General features: G+C 44.8%; 1 protein-coding gene and 1 non-coding gene across 9 annotated transcripts in view; both read left to right on the forward strand.

Annotated features, from left to right (window-relative positions):
* The first annotated feature begins 221 nt into the window (after positions 1-221).
* NDE1 (nudE neurodevelopment protein 1) overlaps positions 222-19587 on the forward strand; it is a 38395-nt gene continuing 19029 nt past the window's right edge. For 7 of the 8 annotated variants that reach the window (XM_059693273.1, XM_059693280.1, XM_059693278.1 and 4 more), the window contains exons 1-4: positions 222-360; positions 8162-8287; positions 9784-9937; positions 16614-16762. In XM_059693273.1, the coding sequence (XP_059549256.1) occupies positions 8205-8287; positions 9784-9937; positions 16614-16762 (386 nt within the window). In that variant the 5' untranslated portion in view covers positions 222-360; positions 8162-8204. Of the gene's footprint in view, positions 454-8161; positions 8288-9783; positions 9938-16613; positions 16763-19587 lie in introns of all 8 variants that reach the window. The other variant, XM_059693274.1, reaches the window with a different exon arrangement.
* On the forward strand, positions 4078-4184 carry LOC132233898 (U6 spliceosomal RNA). Its single transcript, XR_009452752.1, has one exon. It is a non-coding gene; the product is annotated as a U6 spliceosomal RNA (small nuclear RNA).

The following is a 19587-nucleotide window of genomic DNA, read 5'->3' on the forward strand; positions in this document are numbered from 1 at the left end:
GGCCCACAAGTCGGAGCCCGTTCCGGGGTGTCCGGGGAGCGGCCAGCATCCTCCAAGGCGGGCCAGGTCCCCGCCCGTCAGCCGCCGGAGCCTCACCGGCCCCCTCCCGCCGCAGGGCCGCCGCCGCGTGGCCACGCCGCGCCCGGACCCTGGGAAAAAAGTTTCCAAACGCCGCTGCTCGGCGCTGATTGGCCGAGGCGGACGCGGTCCCGTGGCGCAGCGGCCAATGGATGACGCGGGCCGCGAGCGCAAGGGAGGGGGCCCGGCCCGAGGTCCCGGCCGCACCACCCTCCGCAGCCGCCGCTGTTTCTGCCGCCTCCGCTGTGGCAGCCGCCGCCCGTCCTCGCCGCCTTAGCCCGGGTAAGTGCGGAGCTGCAGCCGCCGCCGGGGCTGAGGGCGGCCTGGGGACCGCCTCCGCCGCTGGGAAACTCTTCTGCCCCGCCCCGCCGCCAGGTGCGCGCCGGGACCCCTGGCCGCCGCGGTGCCGGGACCCTGGGGCTCCCCTCGCTTGCGCGTCGCTTCCTGGCCGCCGGGACTCCGGCGGTCCCGGGCACTGGGCTCGGAATTCCCGCTTCCCTGGAACCTCCCTTGCTAACTTTGTGCCTTCCTGCTCTCGGGTCCTCTCCCCGGCTCCTCGCCTTCGCCAACTTTCTTTTTCTTGCCGCCCTGCTCTCCCCCCTTGACTTCCTTGGTCCTTCCGCGTCCCCAGCCCTCGCAGCTCTGCTCCTCGGCTCTCCTGGTCCCTCCCACCCCGAACCCCCCTCCTGGACTCCCCAGTCTCCTTTCTCGCCGTGAGTCCTGCCCCTCCTCAGTCCCCACCACCCTTTTTTTCCTTCGGCTGTCCCCCCTCTCCCCCTCATTTCTCGTAGCTCTCCTGCTCGCCCACTTCCCCACCCTCATCGCAGGCCCCTTTCCAAAAAAGCCTCCTTCCTCCGCCTCCCTCCTCCCTTCGGGAACGCGTTTGGAACCGTCTGCTTTCCTCCGCGTTTCTCAGGTCTCTGCTGCAGGACGGTTCAGATTTCCTCCGACAGCACTTTGGGGACGGATTGGATAAAGGATGAAAACGCTCCTTCTACAGCTTGAATGCGGCGGCTGGGCTTAGCGACCTCTGCGAGGTCCTGGGAAACCCCGTCACCCCCGGGACACCGCTTTTTGGGGAAGCTGCTTTATCTTCTCCCGTCTTCTCAGGTTCTCTGCCTCCAGGGGGTCTGAAACTTCCCTGACTTCTTTGTTCGGGGATTTGTACTAGCGTGTGCCTTTTCTGCTTGCAGCCCGAGACCCCTTTTAACTTCCTTTATGAAGAAATGGCCTTTGCAGCGTGCGCTGGGCAGATATTTGTTGTTTTCTGTGCTGGTTTTGTGTGTGTGTTAGAGGATAGGATGGCGTTTTAGGACGTGGGTAAGGTGCTTTGAAGAGGGATTGAATCCCAGTGACTCCCAGAGACACTTGGTACCTGACACCACCCAAACACACACACCGGGATTCAATCCGTTTTGAAGCTTAAATCTTTCCTCTTAGTGTATCTTTTATGTAGGATTAGATCCAGATGCTCTATGTCCTTGAAGTCTCAGGGGCCTCTGGTTGGTAGATTTTATCCCATTTTGGATAAGTGTCTTCTTTTGCCTTTGAACGTGCGAACCAGAGAAATCACACTACCTTTCCCTACGGACAGTTTTCTAACATGTGTACAGAAAGTTGGTGTCAGCTACTGGTACTGTGTTTGCATCCAGTACCGAGGTAGATGCTTTGTATCTGCCCCTCCCAGCTGCGCCTGAACACTTAGTAGGTGTTCAGAAATGTTTGAAAAGGGATGGAGGAGGGGGAAACCACAGTAGGAAAAACTCTTTCCCTGGCATTTTGGTTCAGTAGAAAAAACTTATCCTGGAACAACAGCTATTGTAGTTTTTTGTTCGGGTTAAAATTTCAAAAGCAAAATATGCTTACTGTGAAAGTCAGTGTGTATAGTGTTATGTCAGGTGTAAGTTCTCATCTCAGTGCCTGCTTTACCCACTTCTGGTACATCCTTCTAGACCAATGGTTCTCAACCTTTCTAATGCCACGACCCTTTAATACAGTTCCTCATGTTGTGGTGACCCCCAATTTCATTGTTACAGATTGAACATAATTAAAGCATCGTGATTAATCACAAAAACAATATGTAATTATATCTGTGTTTTTCCGGTGGTCTTAGGTGACCCCTGTGAAAGGGCCGTTCGACCCCCAAAGGGGTCGCGACCCATAGGTTGAGAACCTCTGTTCTAAACCCTGTGTATACAAAGAAGAGAGATAGATTTGTAAACAAAAATGGCGTCATTTCTTAATATGTCATGAGCTTTCTTCCATTTTAGTACATACAATTCTTTTGTTTAAACAATTTTACTTTATTATTATTTTTATGTAGTTTTTTTGACTTCAGAAAGGAAGGGAGAGAGAGAGAGCTAGAAACATCAATGATGAGAATCATTGATTGGCTGCCTCCTGCAGGCCCCCCACCAGGGATCAAGCCTGCAACCCAGGCATGTGCCCTTGACCAGAATCGAACCCGGGACCCTTCAGTCCACAGGCCCATGCTCTATCCACTGAGCCAAACCAACTAGGGCAGTACATGTAATTTTTAACTTCATAGTTTTCCAATTAGTAGTCCTCTGTTGACAGTTATGTTTCTCCAGTTTCCACATCAGTGAATGGATGGTGTACAGCCTTGCGTATTTGTCCTTGCGTGCCTATTTTTTAGGTAGGTCATTATAGACATTGAAAAACAGAAGCCAGACTTGCTGACTCTTGACTGATCTTGTCCCAGTGACATCACTTCTGCAAAGTGCAAAGCCTCCTTCATAACGTAGAAGCTGTCGGAGCACGTGCTGGCATTGGGCAGCTTCTTTCTCTCCCTTCCTTTCCCTTCAGCTCTTCCATTTGTTTTGATTGGGAAGGATTGGGGTGGAGAAGGGCGGTGAGTTAATTCCCGATGGTTTATAGGTGTGGATTGCTTCTGACCAGCATGCCCTGGCTTTCTTCACTCAGAGGGAAGCCAAGAGAGATTGCTTTGCTGTGTTTTTCTGGTTTTGAAATCAAAGGCATGTGTCTCAAGTGTGTTTTCAGACTTCTCTGTTAACTTTAATCACGGAAAACACACCAAAAAACTTGGTGAAACACATTTTTGTAGGAGTGATAGTTTTAAGTTACATAAAATAGATACTTTTTGAACCACTTGTTCCAGTTTGTTCTTCTGTGCATGCTGTAGAGTATAGAGTTGAGGTGCCCATTAGATTTGTCCATGATGGTGGGACACGATGACATGATGGTGTATTGAAAACACAAGTTAGGAGACTAAATGCCTGTAGCACAGATGAAATAAAGCCATAAAGTATCCGTTTTTAAGATTGTGTATATCATTACCAAGAGTTAACACCTGCCTGTCACAGTGCCTTTTAAAAGACCGTGTGGGCCAAATGAAAATGAGTGAACTTGACCTCTAATCAGTCTGTTTGCAACCCCAGGGAGAGCTTGAACTTGAATTTAAAGACAACCCCCAACCCCCCTTGGGTCTGGTTTACAATGTTTCTGCTCCAGCTTCTAAAAAACCAGTTAGATGGTAGGAGGTAAGCCCGGAGTGCCAGTGATCATCTTTCTATTGCAAGAGAGGAGACAGCCTGAGAATGAAGCCAAAACATAGGAAAGCAGGACCAAGAGGTAGAAGGATTGGATCCTGATGATATTGTTTGAGCGCCTGGATCCAGCTGTACCTGATTTACTGTTATGAGAGATAATCAACTCCCTTTCTTGGTTGTACCAGTTAGGGTTGGATTTCTGTCACAAGAGAGTGCTACTTAATATATAAAAAAGTGATAAGTGATTGTCTTGCTTACTCTTACAGCTGAGTGGCCTTAAAGTGACAAAGTTGTTTATAAATGCCCAGCACACAGCAAATAGAAGGTGATGTTAAAATTCAGTAGATAATGCTGGAAGAAGGGAACCTTTGCAAGTGATCTTACCTGCTTTCTGTGGCAGAGAATAACATTAGAACTTTGAGACATTTTCACATGGCAAAGAAAACATTTTTTTAAGATTGCTGTTTCAGTGCTCGCTTCCTCAGCACATATACTAAAATTGGAACGATACAGAGAAGATTATCATGGCCCCTGCGCAAAGGTGACATGCAAATTCGTGAAGTGTCCCATATTAAAAAAAAAAAAAAAAGATTGCTGTTTCAAAACAAAGCCTTTACTTCTCCCTCTTAGCCTGTAGTACATTTTTTCTCTTCCCTAAGGATTGTTTTTGAAGTGAAGAGGTTTTTGGTGGAAATGCAGGCTTGTGGTTTTTGCCTTTAGTTGAAGGAATCAGAGATTTAGAGAAGGGAGTGCAAGCTGTGACCTAAGCTCAGGTCTCTGCTTAGTTTCTCCCCAGTACCTGAAGTCCAAAACCAGATCCTTCCCACCAGCATGGTTGTATTTAGAGCCCCTCCCACAATGGAAGTGCCTCCTAAAACATCACAAATTAATTTCTTCGGGATTAAGTTTAAGCCTCACTGGCTGTGATAACAGTACTTTAAGAACCCTTTTCTAAGCCTCGTCTGTCATAAGAGTGTAGGATGAAGGTTATTAAATTCCAATAACTATATCAGATACTCCTTATCATGTAAACCTTGAGGAGGGGGTAGTTTCAAACATGGCCACACTCATTTAAGAACTGTCTGTGGCTTCCCATCGAGGAGATGCCACTCAGGTGCTGAGGGAGAGGCGTTCCCCATCCCGATAAGCATCTTAGGGATTTACAGATATAAATTATAAACTAGCCTCATGAGGGTCTCTTGCTTCTTGCCTTTTCTTATCCTCATAGCCCCATCAGCTAGAGGCCAATCTCTGTCTTCCCCTATGTATGTTCATTCCATAAGCATTTATTGAATGCCTGTAGGCATTGGGGATATAAAAGATGGAGAAGGTCCCTGTGTTCAACATCTGACATTCCAGTGAGGGATGATAAACAAAAAACAAAACTCACAAAGTGATAACACAAAGTTGGGTTAGTATGATACTGAAGGGCTGGAGGGGGTATTTGGTAGTATTAAAATAAAGTCTCTCTGGGGAAGACATTTTAGCTGAGATCTGAATGGCAAGAAGGAAACCTGCTGAGAAAAGATCTGAAGGAAAAGCATTCCAGGCAAAGCGAACAAGTGCAAAGGCCCTGAGGTAGGGCAAGCTTGGTGTGTTCAAGCAACAGAAAGAAGGCAGTGTAGCTGGTGCATAAACAAGAGGGGTAGGCGGGTGGGAAATGCTTAGAGAACTAGGCAGGGACTAAATATTTTGAACCTTTTACGTGATCTTTTTGCAAACAGCAGGAAAAGTCAGTATACATTCATTGTTCCTAGTTCCTTACATTCTCACCCTACTTTACGCAGACTTCCTCCCATGCTTTGCATTTGTCCTTAATAAGATCATCAGTGGCCACACAGTGCTCAGTTACAGTTGCATGGGCTCTGTGCTCTGGACACTATAGACATTGGTTTGGTGACTGCATATTAGCTGTGTTCTGGGTTCATTAGAGCTTATGGGTTGAGCAGGGAGCACCATACCTAGGTTCACCCTTTCCTGTTGCCATGTTACTGTTATTTACACTCTAGGTACTCCATTCTTTTTACTTTCAGCAAATAAGACCTATCACTTTTTTATATATTAAGTAGCATTCTCTTGTGACAGGAATCCAACTCTAACTGGTACAACCAAGAAAGGGAGTTGATTATCTCTCATAACAGTAAATCAGGTACAGCTGGATCCAGGCACTCAAACAATATCATCAGGACCCAATCCCTCTACCTCTTGGTACTGCTTTCCTATGTTTTTGGCTTCATTCTCAGGCTGTCTCCTCTCTTGCAATAGAAAGATGATCATGCCCTAATTGGTTTGGCTCCGTGGATAGAGCGTCGGATAAAGCGTCAGTTTGCGGACTGAAAGGTCCCAGGTTCGATTCCGGTCAAGGGCATGTACCTTGGTTTCGGCCACATCCCCAGTGGGAGGTGTGCTGGAGGCAGCTGATCGATGTTTCTCTGTCATCCATGTTTCTAACACTCTATCACTCTCCCTTCCTCTCTGTAAAAAAATCAATAAAATATATATTAAAAAAAAAAAAAAAGATGATCATTGGGGCTTACCTCCTACCATCTAACAAACCCTAGTGGAAAAAGAGAGTTCATTTCTCAAACCCTCCACCCCCAACTTTATGGTTATACCAGTAATTGACATAAAAATTGTGTAAGTTTAAGGTGTACCACATGATGGTTTTATGCATGTATATATTGCAAAGTGATTATCACAATAAGGTTAGTTAACACTTCCAGAGACTTTGTTTCTTGATAGCTTTGCAAAAGGTGTGGGTCTGGACACTTACGGGTTTAGCTTGAGTTAGGCCCACCCTTATTATTGGCTTAGCTTGGGTTCAGTCCAACCATGACGTATTCAGCTTGCGTAAGGCTGATCCCTGTCATTGGTTCAGCATTGGGTAGGCCCCACCCCTAAGCCAGTTACTGATGCTGGAGGCATGAGTAGTCATGTGCCTTCTCCCAGGTGCAGAAGATGATGTCAAGTTCATCTGAACCACATGGAATGAGTGTAGAGTCAGTTTCTCCAAGGGAATATTGGGATGCTGTTACAGGAAGATGGAAGAAGGAATGCTGGACTGGAAAAAAATCAACAAATTAGCAGCTTTCTACTCCATTTGGCCTCGCTGCTTAGATCAAGTTGTCAGAGAAATTGTTCTCAGAAGGGTGTAGGTGGGAGGCCTCATGGCATACTTTCTCTGAATTAGGAAAGAAGAGAAATTAGGAGGGTGAGAAGATGTGCAAACAGTTACTAGCACGTATCGAGTTATCAATAAGTGCTGTGCTCACATAGAGGTATTATTCAAATTCTGCCAGAGATCCGGGAGTTGGTGATGGTATCCGTGTCAACACTGACATATTTAGCCAAATTATTTGTACTTTTAGCCCAAAATACAGCTTGTTGGTTATGCCTTGCAGAGTGAGGGGTTGCGTTCATTCTTTTGTCCCCAAGGACACACACTGCAGACTGTGAGCTCCTTTGAAGGAAGGAAGGGACCTTGGAGGCATCTAATTTGGGTTTCCAACGACCTTTTGACAAGCTCAGAGCCTTTAATAAATTCAGAAAATAAGCTCAATCAGCAGGGAGTCTATAAACTGACAACTGTTAATAGAATGTTTCCTAACCTCTGCTCTGGATATCTCAAAATCCTCAGAGCCAAAGCCGCCACCCCCCACTCCCCTCTAGCTGTGGTCTACTTTGTCTCCTTTTCTTCTCACACCCAGTTCTCCAAAACCCCATGGACTTCCTCTTCCTCACCTCCCACAGACTCCTCCACCCAGTTTATTTCTCCTCCTGCCTCCATTGTGTTGAAATATTCTTGCTCACATTACCAGTGACCAACATTTTGCTAAGTCTGTTGGATATTTTCCAATCCTTATCTTACCATCTTCTCTGTTGCATCATGGATACTGTGGAATGCACCCCCCCCCCCCGCCACCCCGCTTCCCCTTGACACCATCTACTCCAAGACAGCTCTCTGTTTCTCCTCTGTCTCCTCCGATTACTGTTTCTTTCCTTGCCCCCTTTTTCAAACATTGGCATTCCTCAGAGTTCCATAAATAGCCCTCATTAGATTCTCCAGTGGTTCCGTCACAAGAAAAAAAGAAAGAACCAGCTACAAACTCATAACTCTTAAATTTGTATCATTAGGCCAGCATTTACCTCCGAGTTTAAGATTCATTGTTGCATCTAGATGTGTCGTGGGCATGTCAAACTAATAATATCTCAAACTGGGTTCATTATCCCCTGCCCTTAAGATTTTCCTTCTGATATTCTGCATCTGTGGTGATGGGGGTGGTGGTGGCACCCAGTTGCCAACCCCAGGAGGTGTCCTCACCGCCATATTTTTCTTATTTCCCCTCTTCCCAGTGTGTTAATCAGCAAATCCTGATGGTTTTATCTGTCCATGGAATGAAACCTGTAGGTGGGCTATATTTTGTCTGAGTTTAGTTTTAGTGATTTGGCAATGTTTTATCATTTAATCCATTGTAAAGTTCAGAGACCCCCCCCCCCCCTTATAAAGATCAGCTGTTTAACCAGGGTAATAATTTTAAAACTTTCTCTCCTAGACACCATGCCACAAGAAGAGTGACTTCTTCTTTCATTTTCACAATGGAGGACTCTGGGAAGACTTTCAGCTCTGAGGAAGAAGCAGCTAACTATTGGAAAGATCTGGCTATGACCTACAAACAAAGGTCAGTTCTCCAGAGTTCACCCTGCTTTTTCTTCCCATAATGATGGCAGGCAGCAGTCATTTTGGGGGGCATATTATCTGATAAGCACTGTGAAGGCTTAGCATACATTATCTCAGTTACTAGTAAATCTCAAAACTACCCCATGGAAAAAAACAACAACAAACATGATCTTCCCATTTTACAAATGAGGAAACTGATCCTTAATGAAGGCAAATAATTTTCCAGGTCGCACAGCAGAGATAGAATTTGAATTCCAAAGCCTGTGGTCCTAAGTAAACTGCTACTTCCCATCTTACTTTTCTGGCAGGGTTTTATCAATTCCTAGATGCCATACCCGGTCAGTGCTTCATGTGGGGGGAAAGAACTCCCTGAACCTAGCAAAATGGGTTGTTGCCATTTAAAAAACCTGAAACCAGTGTTTGAATGCCCATATCTGGGAGGTTTGTGCGTGTGTGCGTGTGTGTGCGTGTGTGTGTGTGTGTGTTACATGCCATTGAGTTGGTTCCAACTCCTGGCAACTCTGTAAATGAGTGATGTCCACAATGTCTTGTTTTCAGCAGCCCTACTCAGCTCTTGTAGACTCAAGCTTCTGGCTTCTTTTATGGAGTCAATCCATCTCGTATTTGTCTTCTATTTTTCTCAGCATTATTGTCTTTTCCAAAGAATCCTGTTTCTCATGATGTGTCCAAAGTAGCTTCAGTTTTGTCATTTTTGCCTCCAGTGATGTTTCAGGCTTAATTTGCTCTGGGACCAACTTGTTTGTCTTTCTGGTGGTCCAGAGTATTTGTAGAGTTCTTCAACATATTTCATGAATCAGTTTGTTTACTGTCGGCCTCCTTCACTGTAGTGTTCACATCTGTGCATAGTAATTGGGGATACGAAGGTGTGGATGAACTTAGCCTTGGTCTCTACTGGCATCTTTGCTTTGGTGATCTTTCCTAAGTCTTTTGAGGCTCAGCCTTCTCTTGATTTCTTGGCTGCAGTCTCCATTTCAATTGACTAGACCAAGATAAGCAAAAATCTTTAACAAATTTGATGTCTTCATTGTCTACGTTAAAGTTGTATGTTTTCTTCTATAGGCATGATTTTTATCTTCTTTATGGACACATTATAATGGTGTGATAAATGACATTTGTGTTATGACCAATTTCCACTTATAAATAAATCTGCAGAAAATTCACAATTGAAATTATGTTTACTACATGTTGGGCTCAAAAATATATGTTGGATGAATGAGTGAAGAGTGAATTGGTTAAGAAATGGCTTTGGCATCAGGCATGCCTGGACTCAGGTGTAAGCTCTGTTTCTGGCTTCTTATGTGACCTTGAGACAAATCATTCATCTTGTCTGAACCTCATCTTTTCATCTGTAAAATGAGGAAAATGGTGGTTTCTGCCTCAAAAGGTGGTTGAATAAAGAGCTGACCCATGTATAAGACTTGGCAACATGTAAGTGCTCGGTATATTATTATCTGATATCTGGGAATTCTGCTTTAGGGCAGAGAACACACAAGAGGAGCTCCGAGAATTCCAGGAGGGAAGCCGAGAATATGAAGCTGAATTGGAGACACAGCTACAACAAATTGAAACCAGGAACAGGGACCTCCTGTCAGAAAATAACCGCCTTCGCATGGAGCTAGAAACCATCAAGGTGAGGGGGTGAGAGGAAACGCTTCCAGGGTGGCGAGTGTGCCTGGGAAAGAGAGCCCTGCAGAGCAAGGGCCGTGGCCCTGGGCGCACTCCCACCTCCAGGCCTGCTGAGTGGATGTGGTGGTTGAACACTTTATGTTCCAGGAGCTCTGTGAGAAGCAAGTCACACACATGTCCCCAGGGCCATTCTTTGATTGTCTGTAATAATCTCATAAGGCATGTGAAAAGTAGATAGTTTTAGAGTATTGAGGGTTGCTAGACTTGCTGATCATCTATATATATATATATATATATATATATATATATATATATATATATATATATATATGTATGTATATATATGAAAGGCTAATATGCAAAGTGTCCCTTGGGAGTTCGACCGGGAGACGGAGAGTTCAATTGCTCGCTATGATGTGCACTGACCACCTGGTGGTGGTGTGGAATGAAGGAAGGTCCTGGCCGGCAGCCAGAAGGAAGGCCCGGATCTGCCTTGATCGCCAGCCAGGCCTAGGGACCCTACCTGTGCACAAATTTCATGCACCGGGCCTCTAGTTGTATTATAAGGTCCAGGGTTGTGCTTTCCAGTATGGTAGCCCCTAGGCATAGTGGCTATTGACATTTACATTAATTAAAATAAAATCAAAAATTTAATTCCTCAGTTACACTAGCTACATTTCAAGTGCTCAGTAGGCACATGTCTCTAGTGGGTCTGATGATTGGACAGAGGGGTTGTACAATGTTTCCATCATCACAGAACGTTCTGTTTGGACAGTGCCTGTCTAGAGCAGGTTCCCAGACCTGGGCACTGTTGACCTTGGAAGCCAGATAATTCTCTGTTGTGAGGGCTAAGTTTTGCATTATAGGATGTTTATCAGAATCTGGTCTCCAACCACTAGATGCTAGTAGCACTCCCTCCACCAGGTGTGGAGGCCAAAAATATCTCCAGACCTTGCTAAGTATCTGGAGAAACACTGTTCTAAAGGGTAAAGACTGCCTTCTGGACATTCTATATGGTTTAGCACGTGATCACTAAGGATAACACTGTGCCCTGGAGACTGTGGTTCCCCACCCTCACTGCCAGGCAAATCACCTGGCCAGCTTGGTAAACATCAGACAGGCCTGAACCCACCCCTGCCCTGAGATTCCTGTTCTAAGTCTGGGTGGGGCCCCGGCATGTCTGCCTATCTTTTTATTTATTTTTTCTTAATAAAGCTCCCTGTGTAAATTTTGATGAGCTGCTGTGGGAACGAGTCAAGGTCCTGCAGTGTTAGGTGTGATGGAGGGAAATGTGCTACTCGCCCTCTGGAAACTTCTTGGGGAAGACAAACCTAACACCAGGAAGCACCTACGGAAAAGATGCTTAGTTACCGTACATAGTATGTGCATGAAATCCTCCTGAGAGAGAAAGATCTGCATGAGTTGGAGATAACTTCATGGAGGCCACCTGGGAGGGACTTGAGCTGGTGTTTGAGGATGGGTGTCTGTGTGTGTGTGTGTGTGTGTGTGTGTGTGTGTGTGTGTAGTCAGTAGCGTGGTGCCCACAGGTTGATAAAGAGTTCATCTAGCCGAAACCGGTTTGGCTCAGTGGATAGAGCGTCGGCCTGCGGACTTAAGGGTCCCAGGTTCGATTCTGGTCAAGGGCATGTACCTGGGTTGCGGGCACATCCCCAGTAGCAGATGTGCAGGAGGCAGCTGATCTATGTTTCTCTCTCATCGATGTTTCTAACTCTCTATCTCTCTCCCTTCCTCTCTGTAAAAAATCAATAAAATATATTTAAAAAAAAAAAGAGTTCATCTGGCCCTAGCCGACTTGGCTTAGTGGATAGAGTGTCGGCCTGCGGACTGAAGGGTCCCAGGTTCGATTCCAGCCATGGGCACAGGCCTGGATTGCAGGCTTGATCCCCATTTGGTGGTGTGCAGGAGGCAGCCGGTCAGTGGTTCTCTTCTCATCATTGATGTTTCTATCTCTCCTTCTCCCTTCCTCTCTGAAATCAATAAAGAAATACATATTGGAAAAAAAAAAAAAAGAGTTCATCTGGACCTGCCACAGAAACAGACAAGAATTAGTGTCAAGTGGACCTTGGGAGTCCTGGTGTTATGGGTTCACTCAGCGGGATAGACCACCGACTCAGAATTTAAATTTAAGAGCCTTTATTAAGCTGGCCAGCTGACTACAGTTACAGCACCCTGCTGAAGCAGAGGCTGAACTGCAGCGCAGACTACAGGAGTTACATTTTATTATTAAATTTTGTGGAGGCCCAGAGAAAAATGTGTCTTTTAAATTCTGGGCCCCCCAATATGGAGGAAACTCTATTTATACTTTGCCAAGTCCTTTGTCTCCCAAATTTGGAATGAGACTTCCTGGCCTTCTGAGAAGAAGGCCTGCGTGCTGGAAAGGGACCATGAGACCATATCTCAAGGCCTGGCCTGATGTCAGTACCTTCCTATCTGTGTGTTTTAGGTACAGACAGCACAGCATGACCCGTCTGGCCAAAGCGCCAGATATGCAGCGCCAATATGGCTTTATTGGTACATGGGAAAAAAGTGAGACCAAAAAATGGATTGGGTCCTTGGCTAGTGTTGCTCAGTGATTAGAATGTCGGCCTGTGCACCAAAGGGTTAAGAGTTCGATTTCTGGTCAAGGGTACATGCCTGGGTTGCAGGTTCGATCCCCGGCACTGGTCAGGGCACATGCGGGAGGCAACTAATCGATGTGTCTCATATCCGTGTTTCTCTCTCTCCTTTCTCTCTTCCTGCCTCCCCTCCTCCTTTCCCCTTTCCCTGTCTCTCTCTCTCCCTCTCTCCCTTCCACTCTCTCTAAAAAAATCAATGGAAAAAAATATCCTTGGTGAGGATTAACAACAATAACAAAATGAATTGGGGATTTGAGAGATGGGGAGGGACAGAGGGAATACCCCAAAGACCTTGGAAGCTGAGCAGCGAGTTCAGGCTTTTATGCTGTAGACCACAGAGCCCAAAGTGGCCATTTGCAGATCAGTCTGGCCCATAGATGCTGTTTGTTAGCTTTTAGTGTTTGTTTTTTTTTTTAATATATTTTATTGATTTTTTACAGAGAGTAAGGGAGAAGGATAGAGAGTCAGAAACATCGATGAGAGAGAAACATTGATTAGCTGCCTCCTGCACACTCCCCACCAGGGATGTGCCCACAACCAAGGTACATGCCCTTGACCGGAATCGAACCTGGGACCCTTGAGTCCGCAGGCTGACGCTCTATCCACTGAGCCAAACCGGTCAGGGCCTTTAGTGGTTTTTATTCAACATTTTATCATGAAGATTTTGAAGCACACAGCAGGTTGAACAAGTTTTCCAGTAAACACCTGTATATCCACCACCCAAGCTCTACCAGTAACCTTTGCCATACTTTTCATTACATATCCACCCATCAGTCTGTCTTATGTTTTGATGCATTTCAGAGTGAACTGCAAACATTTATACTATACACTTCCCTTTAAATACTTAAGCATGCAAGAGTTCAGTGTTTGTTCACAGTTTATTCTTTTGATAGTAAAATTTATATCTTTATTGTCAACATTCAAAGTTATGAGGCTATAAAAACCTGAAATTCCGATTTCCTTTGAGCATTGGCAGATCTGGCTACACCAGGCCTGCTTTCTTTCACACCAGCAAAAAGCCGAGTACTGGTTGCTTAGAGCAAGCATTCTGCAGTTCACCCCGGTCCCCACTGCTGCCCCCACCACCACCTTCGACTGAGGGATAAGTGCCACTTTCTTTATTCCTACACCTGGCCCACTTTACTCATTTTATTAACAGCTTGGCCCCTGCAGGCATTAGTATTTGACCCCTGCACCAAGGAAACAGTCCTTAAATTGAAGGGGATTCTTGGGATGGAAAACTATGGAAGGAAGATCAGTGATATGGCTGATATTTTAGAGGGGGAAGGAGGACCTCCATGGATGCTGAATAAATATCAAGTTATACTAAGTAATTAATGGCTTCAGAGCTGAGCTCTTGTACCTGCAGACCACCAATACAAGTACACGACAGATCTGTGAGACTCAGTGTATAGAGCAGGGGAAGAAATAGAAATACCTTGGAATAAAGTGTCACCAGCCCATATTTGTCACCTAAGAGGAATGTAGTCAACTGAATCAGACTTCTTGACAACTGGCTCATTCATCACAAGTTGAATAAAAAAGCCTGTAAAGGATCAAACAGAGCATCTATTGATGCCTCCATCAGCTGACAGCTCATTATAATTAACCCCAAATGAAAGCAGAACATTTCAGCAATAGTTTTTCATGTCCACGAGTTCAAAGGACTTCTTTTGAATCTCTGTGCTGGTGGAGAAGCTCATTAACTGCATCCTCTGAATTTGAATTTAGGTTAATAACCTAGGATCCTGCACCCTCTTATTTTATCTAGAGGTGCACCCACCTAAAGGGTGTGAGGCCATCAGAGCCACGCCTGAGAATTTGCTGTGCACAGGGTCTGGTCTGCCCCTGCTTGCCTCAGTGGAGACACTTTCTCTGCTCACGGCCAGGAAACGGAGTATCAGAGGGGACCCAGCAGGCTGAGCATGTGAAAGGCCCTCCCTGTCCTCCCCCTGTAAATAATCTGCTTGTTCTGTGGGCGTTGCTCTTCACAGTGGCTCTCCACGCCTCCCGGCCTAGGCACCATTACGTCATTCTAGCAACAGCTTTGTTTACTTGGCTGGGTGTAAAGAAAAGAAAGGAGTTGCCTATTTTTAGTGGGTTTTTTTTTTCTTTAACTTTCTAAGCCTTGGGCCTTTCATGTGGGAAGTGAGTGTTTTCTTTCGTGTGTGGATGAAGGAAAGGTAGTGAGGGTATTTGGTAAAGAGGAAGGGAGGGTGGGAGAGAAAAGAAGGAAAGAAAGAGGGAGAGAGATTAATACCTGTACCACCTGGATTGAGATGGTGAGGGCAGTTTGGCATAGTTCAGTGGTTCTCAACCTTGGCTGCACATTAGAATCACCTGGGAATCTTTTTAAAATCCTGATTTCTGGGCTTCATCCTCCGGAAATTCTGTTTCTTTGTTATGGGGTGGGGCCCAGAAATCAGGATTTTAAAAAGATTCCCAGGCGATTCAAATGTGCAGCCAAGGTTGAGAACCACTGACATAGTTGTTTTATGAGCACAGGCCCAGGTTGGATCTTGGCTCCATCATTTGTTACCAGTTGACTTTGGGCTAATTCTGTAACTGAGCCTCAGCCTCCACATCTCGGAAATGGCATTACATGAGGCAATGTAATTGGTCTACTGAGCCAGAGGCTGCCACAGAGTAAATGATAAATGTTAGCTTCTACAGTTGGGCAACAATAGATCATTGAGAAGTCATCCGGGCTATTCCTTGCCTTGGAAAGCACTAAGCTTCCTCTCATATTTCATAACAGGTTTTTCCCCCTCTCTTTGTTCCTTTTCTCCCTCCCTCCCTTCCTTCCTTCCCTGCTTTCCTTCCTTCCTTCCTTCCTTCCCTCTCCCACAGGTCCAGAAGTTTCTTCTGACTCCCCCATGCTGCAGGGGAAGTGTCCTGGATCAAAGTTAGAACATTTGTCAAACTGAGTACATGATGTCCTGCTCTTATTGTGTGGTACATGCTACCAAAGTCATTGTGATCCCTGATGTTCTCTTTGTGATCCAGGAATCACGTGACATGGATTCATATTGTCCTTGCAGAATAGGTGTGGGGAGGTTTATGTGGCTTTCTATGTCTGTGGACACCTTGAGCAAAATGATTGCTTCTTTCTTTTTTTCAAAATATTTTTATTGATTTCAGAGAGGAAGGAAGAGGAAGCGAGAGAGAGAAACATCAATGATGAGAGAGAATCATTGATTGGCTGCCTCCGACACATCCCCTACTTGGGATCGAGCCCACAACGTGGGCATGTGTCCTTCACCGCAATAGAACCCAGTTCACAGGCTGACGCTCTATCCACTGAGCCAAACCAGTTAGGGCTGATTACTTCTTGATACCCAGGGGCTGCAAAGATCAGGTTTGGGAGGGAGCAAGGTACCAGATGCTCAGGGCCTGGGAGGCAGGAAGCACTCAGGACAGGACAGCCCCCTGTTCCTGCTCTCTTCTGTCACTTGCTCAGCAGTTCACATCTGGGTAAAGGGCCTATGGACTGCAGTGAGGCTTGTCCCTGGCTGTGGCGGGAGGGTGGGAGAGGAAGGCTGACGCTTCTTCAGTAATTGTGATGGGAGGATAGTCCCATGAAGATCCTGTAGTAATGGAGAGATCAACCCCCTAAAGAAATCAGGGTCCTGGCATGTTGTGGAGAGTGGGGGAATAGATGCTCAGTGGCTAAAAACAATATGTATCTGCCCTGCTGGTGTGGCTCAGTGGTTGAGCATCAACCTGTGAACCAGGAGGTTACTGTTTGATTGGGGCATATGCCTTGCCCAGGTTGTGGGCTCGATCCCTGGTGTGGAACATGCAGGAGTTGACTAGTCAGTGATTCTCTGTCATCATTGATGTTTCTATCCCTGTCCCTTCCCCTCTCTGAAATCAATAAAAACATTTAAAAAACGCACACATGGATGTACTACCAGTACAAGAGGAGCGCATGCATTCCAGGATTAGCCTTCAGTATTTTAAGGAGGTGACAGGGAAGGGGGAGATAAACAGAGCTTATCAGAAGTCTGAAATCATTCATTCAGTGTCGATTTTGTCATTCAGGAGAAGTTTGAGACGCAGCATTCTGAAGGCTACCGGCAGATCTCCGCCTTAGAGGATGACCTAGCCCAGACAAAGGCAATTAAAGATCAGCTGCAGAAATATATCCGAGAGCTGGAGCAAGCAAATGATGACCTGGAGAGAGCGAAACGGTACGTCAGGAAGAAAACAGGTCTTGGAGCCTTTTGTCTCTGCTTTTTGCCACCAGCACCTGGGGCCCAGGCACTGTGCTGAGTATAGAGAGTTCAGCAGTGAGTGAAACCAAGCCAGTGGTCTTTACGATCTTACAGTCTCATTGGCAGATAAGCACAACTTAATTCCAGTAGTAAGTCCAGGGTGCCATGGGGGCAAGTGACAGGATATCTTAATTTGGCCGTCCGGTGAGATAATGTCTGGCAAGGCTTTCCAGAGGAAGTGCCATGGAGGTGAAGAATGAGGGGTGGATAGGCATCTTCCAGGGGAAGAGTGGGAGATGGGAATGTTTCAGGCAGAAGGACAAGCTTGTGCTAAATAAATAAGGCCCTACAGCAGCGGTTCTCAACCTGTGAGTCGCGACCCCTTTGGCGGTCGAATGACCCTTTCACAGGGGTCGCCTAAGACCATCCTGCATATCAGATATTTACATTATGATTCATAACAGTAGCAACATTACAGTTATGAAGTAGCAACGAAAATAATTTTATGGTTGGGGGTCACAACATGAGGAACTGTTTTAAAGGGCCAGAAGGTTGAGAACCACTGCCCTATAGTAAGAAGGAAAGATGTTCAAAGAACAATATTTCTTAAACCTATAGCCTATTATTAACAGAATACTAACAGTAGTAATTAACATTAATTGAATAACTACACTGAGCCAGGTGCTATTTTTTTAAGAAAGCACTTTTTAAAAAAATTTAGGTAAAAATTACATACGATGACATGCACAGATCTTAGGTGCACAGTTCCAGCAGTTTGGACAAATGCATATGTTCATGTAGCCCACCTGCTGTGAAGACATGGAGCCCTTGCATTGTCCCCACAGTTTCTTGCATTATGTTTTGGTGGTTTCTTTAGGGCTCAGGATATACATGCTGAACTTTTCAGTCTACTTAGTTAATATTGTACCACTTCAGGTAAAATGTAACAACCTCACACCTTATAATTTCATTTACCTTCCTCAAACTTTATGCTGCAGTTGTATTAGCTATTGCTACATTTACAGATGCTAAGGATTCCACAACACACTATTGGATTTTTGCTTTAAAAAGCCAAGTGTATTTTAAAGACATTAAAGAGGGTAAAAACATAGCCTTTTATATTTATCTCCGTACTTACTATTTCTGGTTTATTCCTTCCTGGGTATCTGGGTTTCCCATAGTATCATTTCCCTTCAGCTTGGAGAACTTCTCTTAGGATTCTTGTAGTGCACGTCTGCTGATGATGAATTCTCCTAGTTTGGGTTTATCTGAAAATATCTTTCATTTGCCTTCTTTTTTTTTTTTTAATTTAAATTCTTTTAAATGGACTTTTTTTTTTTAAGCAGTTTTAGGTTTATGGCAATACTGAGAGAAAAGTACAGAGAGTTTCTGTATATCCCCTGTTCATACATGTACAACCTCCCAACTATGGATCTCCCCCACCAGAATGGTACACTTGTTACAATCAGTGAACCTACATTGACACATCATTATCAACCAAAGTCCATACTTTACCTTAGGGTTCCCTCTTGGTGTTGTATAGTCTCTGGGTTTGGACAAATGTATTATGACATAGGGCCATCATTGTGGTATTATACTGAGTAGGTTCACTGCCCTAAAAATCCACTGTGCTCTGTTTATTCATCCCTCTCTCCTCCTAACCCCTCTTAACCACTGATCTTTTTACTGTCTCCATAGTTTTGACTTTTCCAGAATGTGATATAGTTGAAATTAAAGAGGATGTAGCCTTTTTGTATTTGCTTCTTTCATTTAGTAACATGCCTCATAGGTTCTTCCATGCTTTTTCATAGCTAATTTCTCTTTAGCACTGATAATATTCCATTGTCTCGATGTGCATCACAGTGTTTTTATCCACTCACAGATTTTCTAATTATAAACATGTAAATTAAGCAGAGGAGTGAGGTTCTAGGTAACTCTAGAGGAAGTGTACATCTTTAGCTCAAGTACACATCATTCATGTTACTCTTCTTGGCTAGTCCTGCATGGCTTTGCTCCAGGTCTCTTTGCCCATTATGAGCTCATGAATACATACATATACATATATATATACACACACACACACACACGCACACACGCACACACACACACTTTCTTTTGTTGGAGGATTCATCCAACAAAAAATCCCAGCCCTACCTGGTTTGGCTCAGTGGATAGAGTGTCGGGTCGGACTGAAGCGTCCCCCGTTCAATTCCGGTCAAGGGCACATGCCCGAGTTGTGGGCTCGATCCCCAGTAGGAGGCATGTAGGAGGCAGCCGATCAGTGATTCTCTCATCATGGATGTTTCTATCTCTCTCTCCCTCTCCCTTTCTCTCTGAAATCAACAAAAATATATTTAAAAAAAAATTCCATCTGATAGCAGTTCCACAGGACATTTTGTGAAAGAACATAATTATACTTCAAGGTACTAGCCCTAAAATGTTATGCCATGGCTGTACAAACCCTAATTTTTCCTCAGTTATCTGCTAATTAGACACACGAAAAGAAAATGCCTTGAACTATATGCAAAGACAAAGCATTCCTGTACTAATTAATCAATCGTTCTTGGTTTATTGACCACTAAAGGAAACTTCAATCTGGCATATATCAAATTACTTTAATGACTGACGGTGAACAGATTAGCTGATTCAAGCCTTAAAATAGATTTTAATGATTAATGTTCTTCCACATTTTCTTTTGTTTTGGATCAACAATGACATGTTCATTCAGAAAGTAAATTTATAAACACCGGCATAAATATAGCAAAGCAGAAATTCATTTCTTAGTGTTAATTTTATTTCAG

The sequence above is a fragment of the Myotis daubentonii genome, chromosome 4 (assembly GCF_963259705.1).
Source record: "Myotis daubentonii chromosome 4, mMyoDau2.1, whole genome shotgun sequence".
Lineage (NCBI taxonomy): Eukaryota > Metazoa > Chordata > Mammalia > Chiroptera > Vespertilionidae > Myotis > Myotis daubentonii.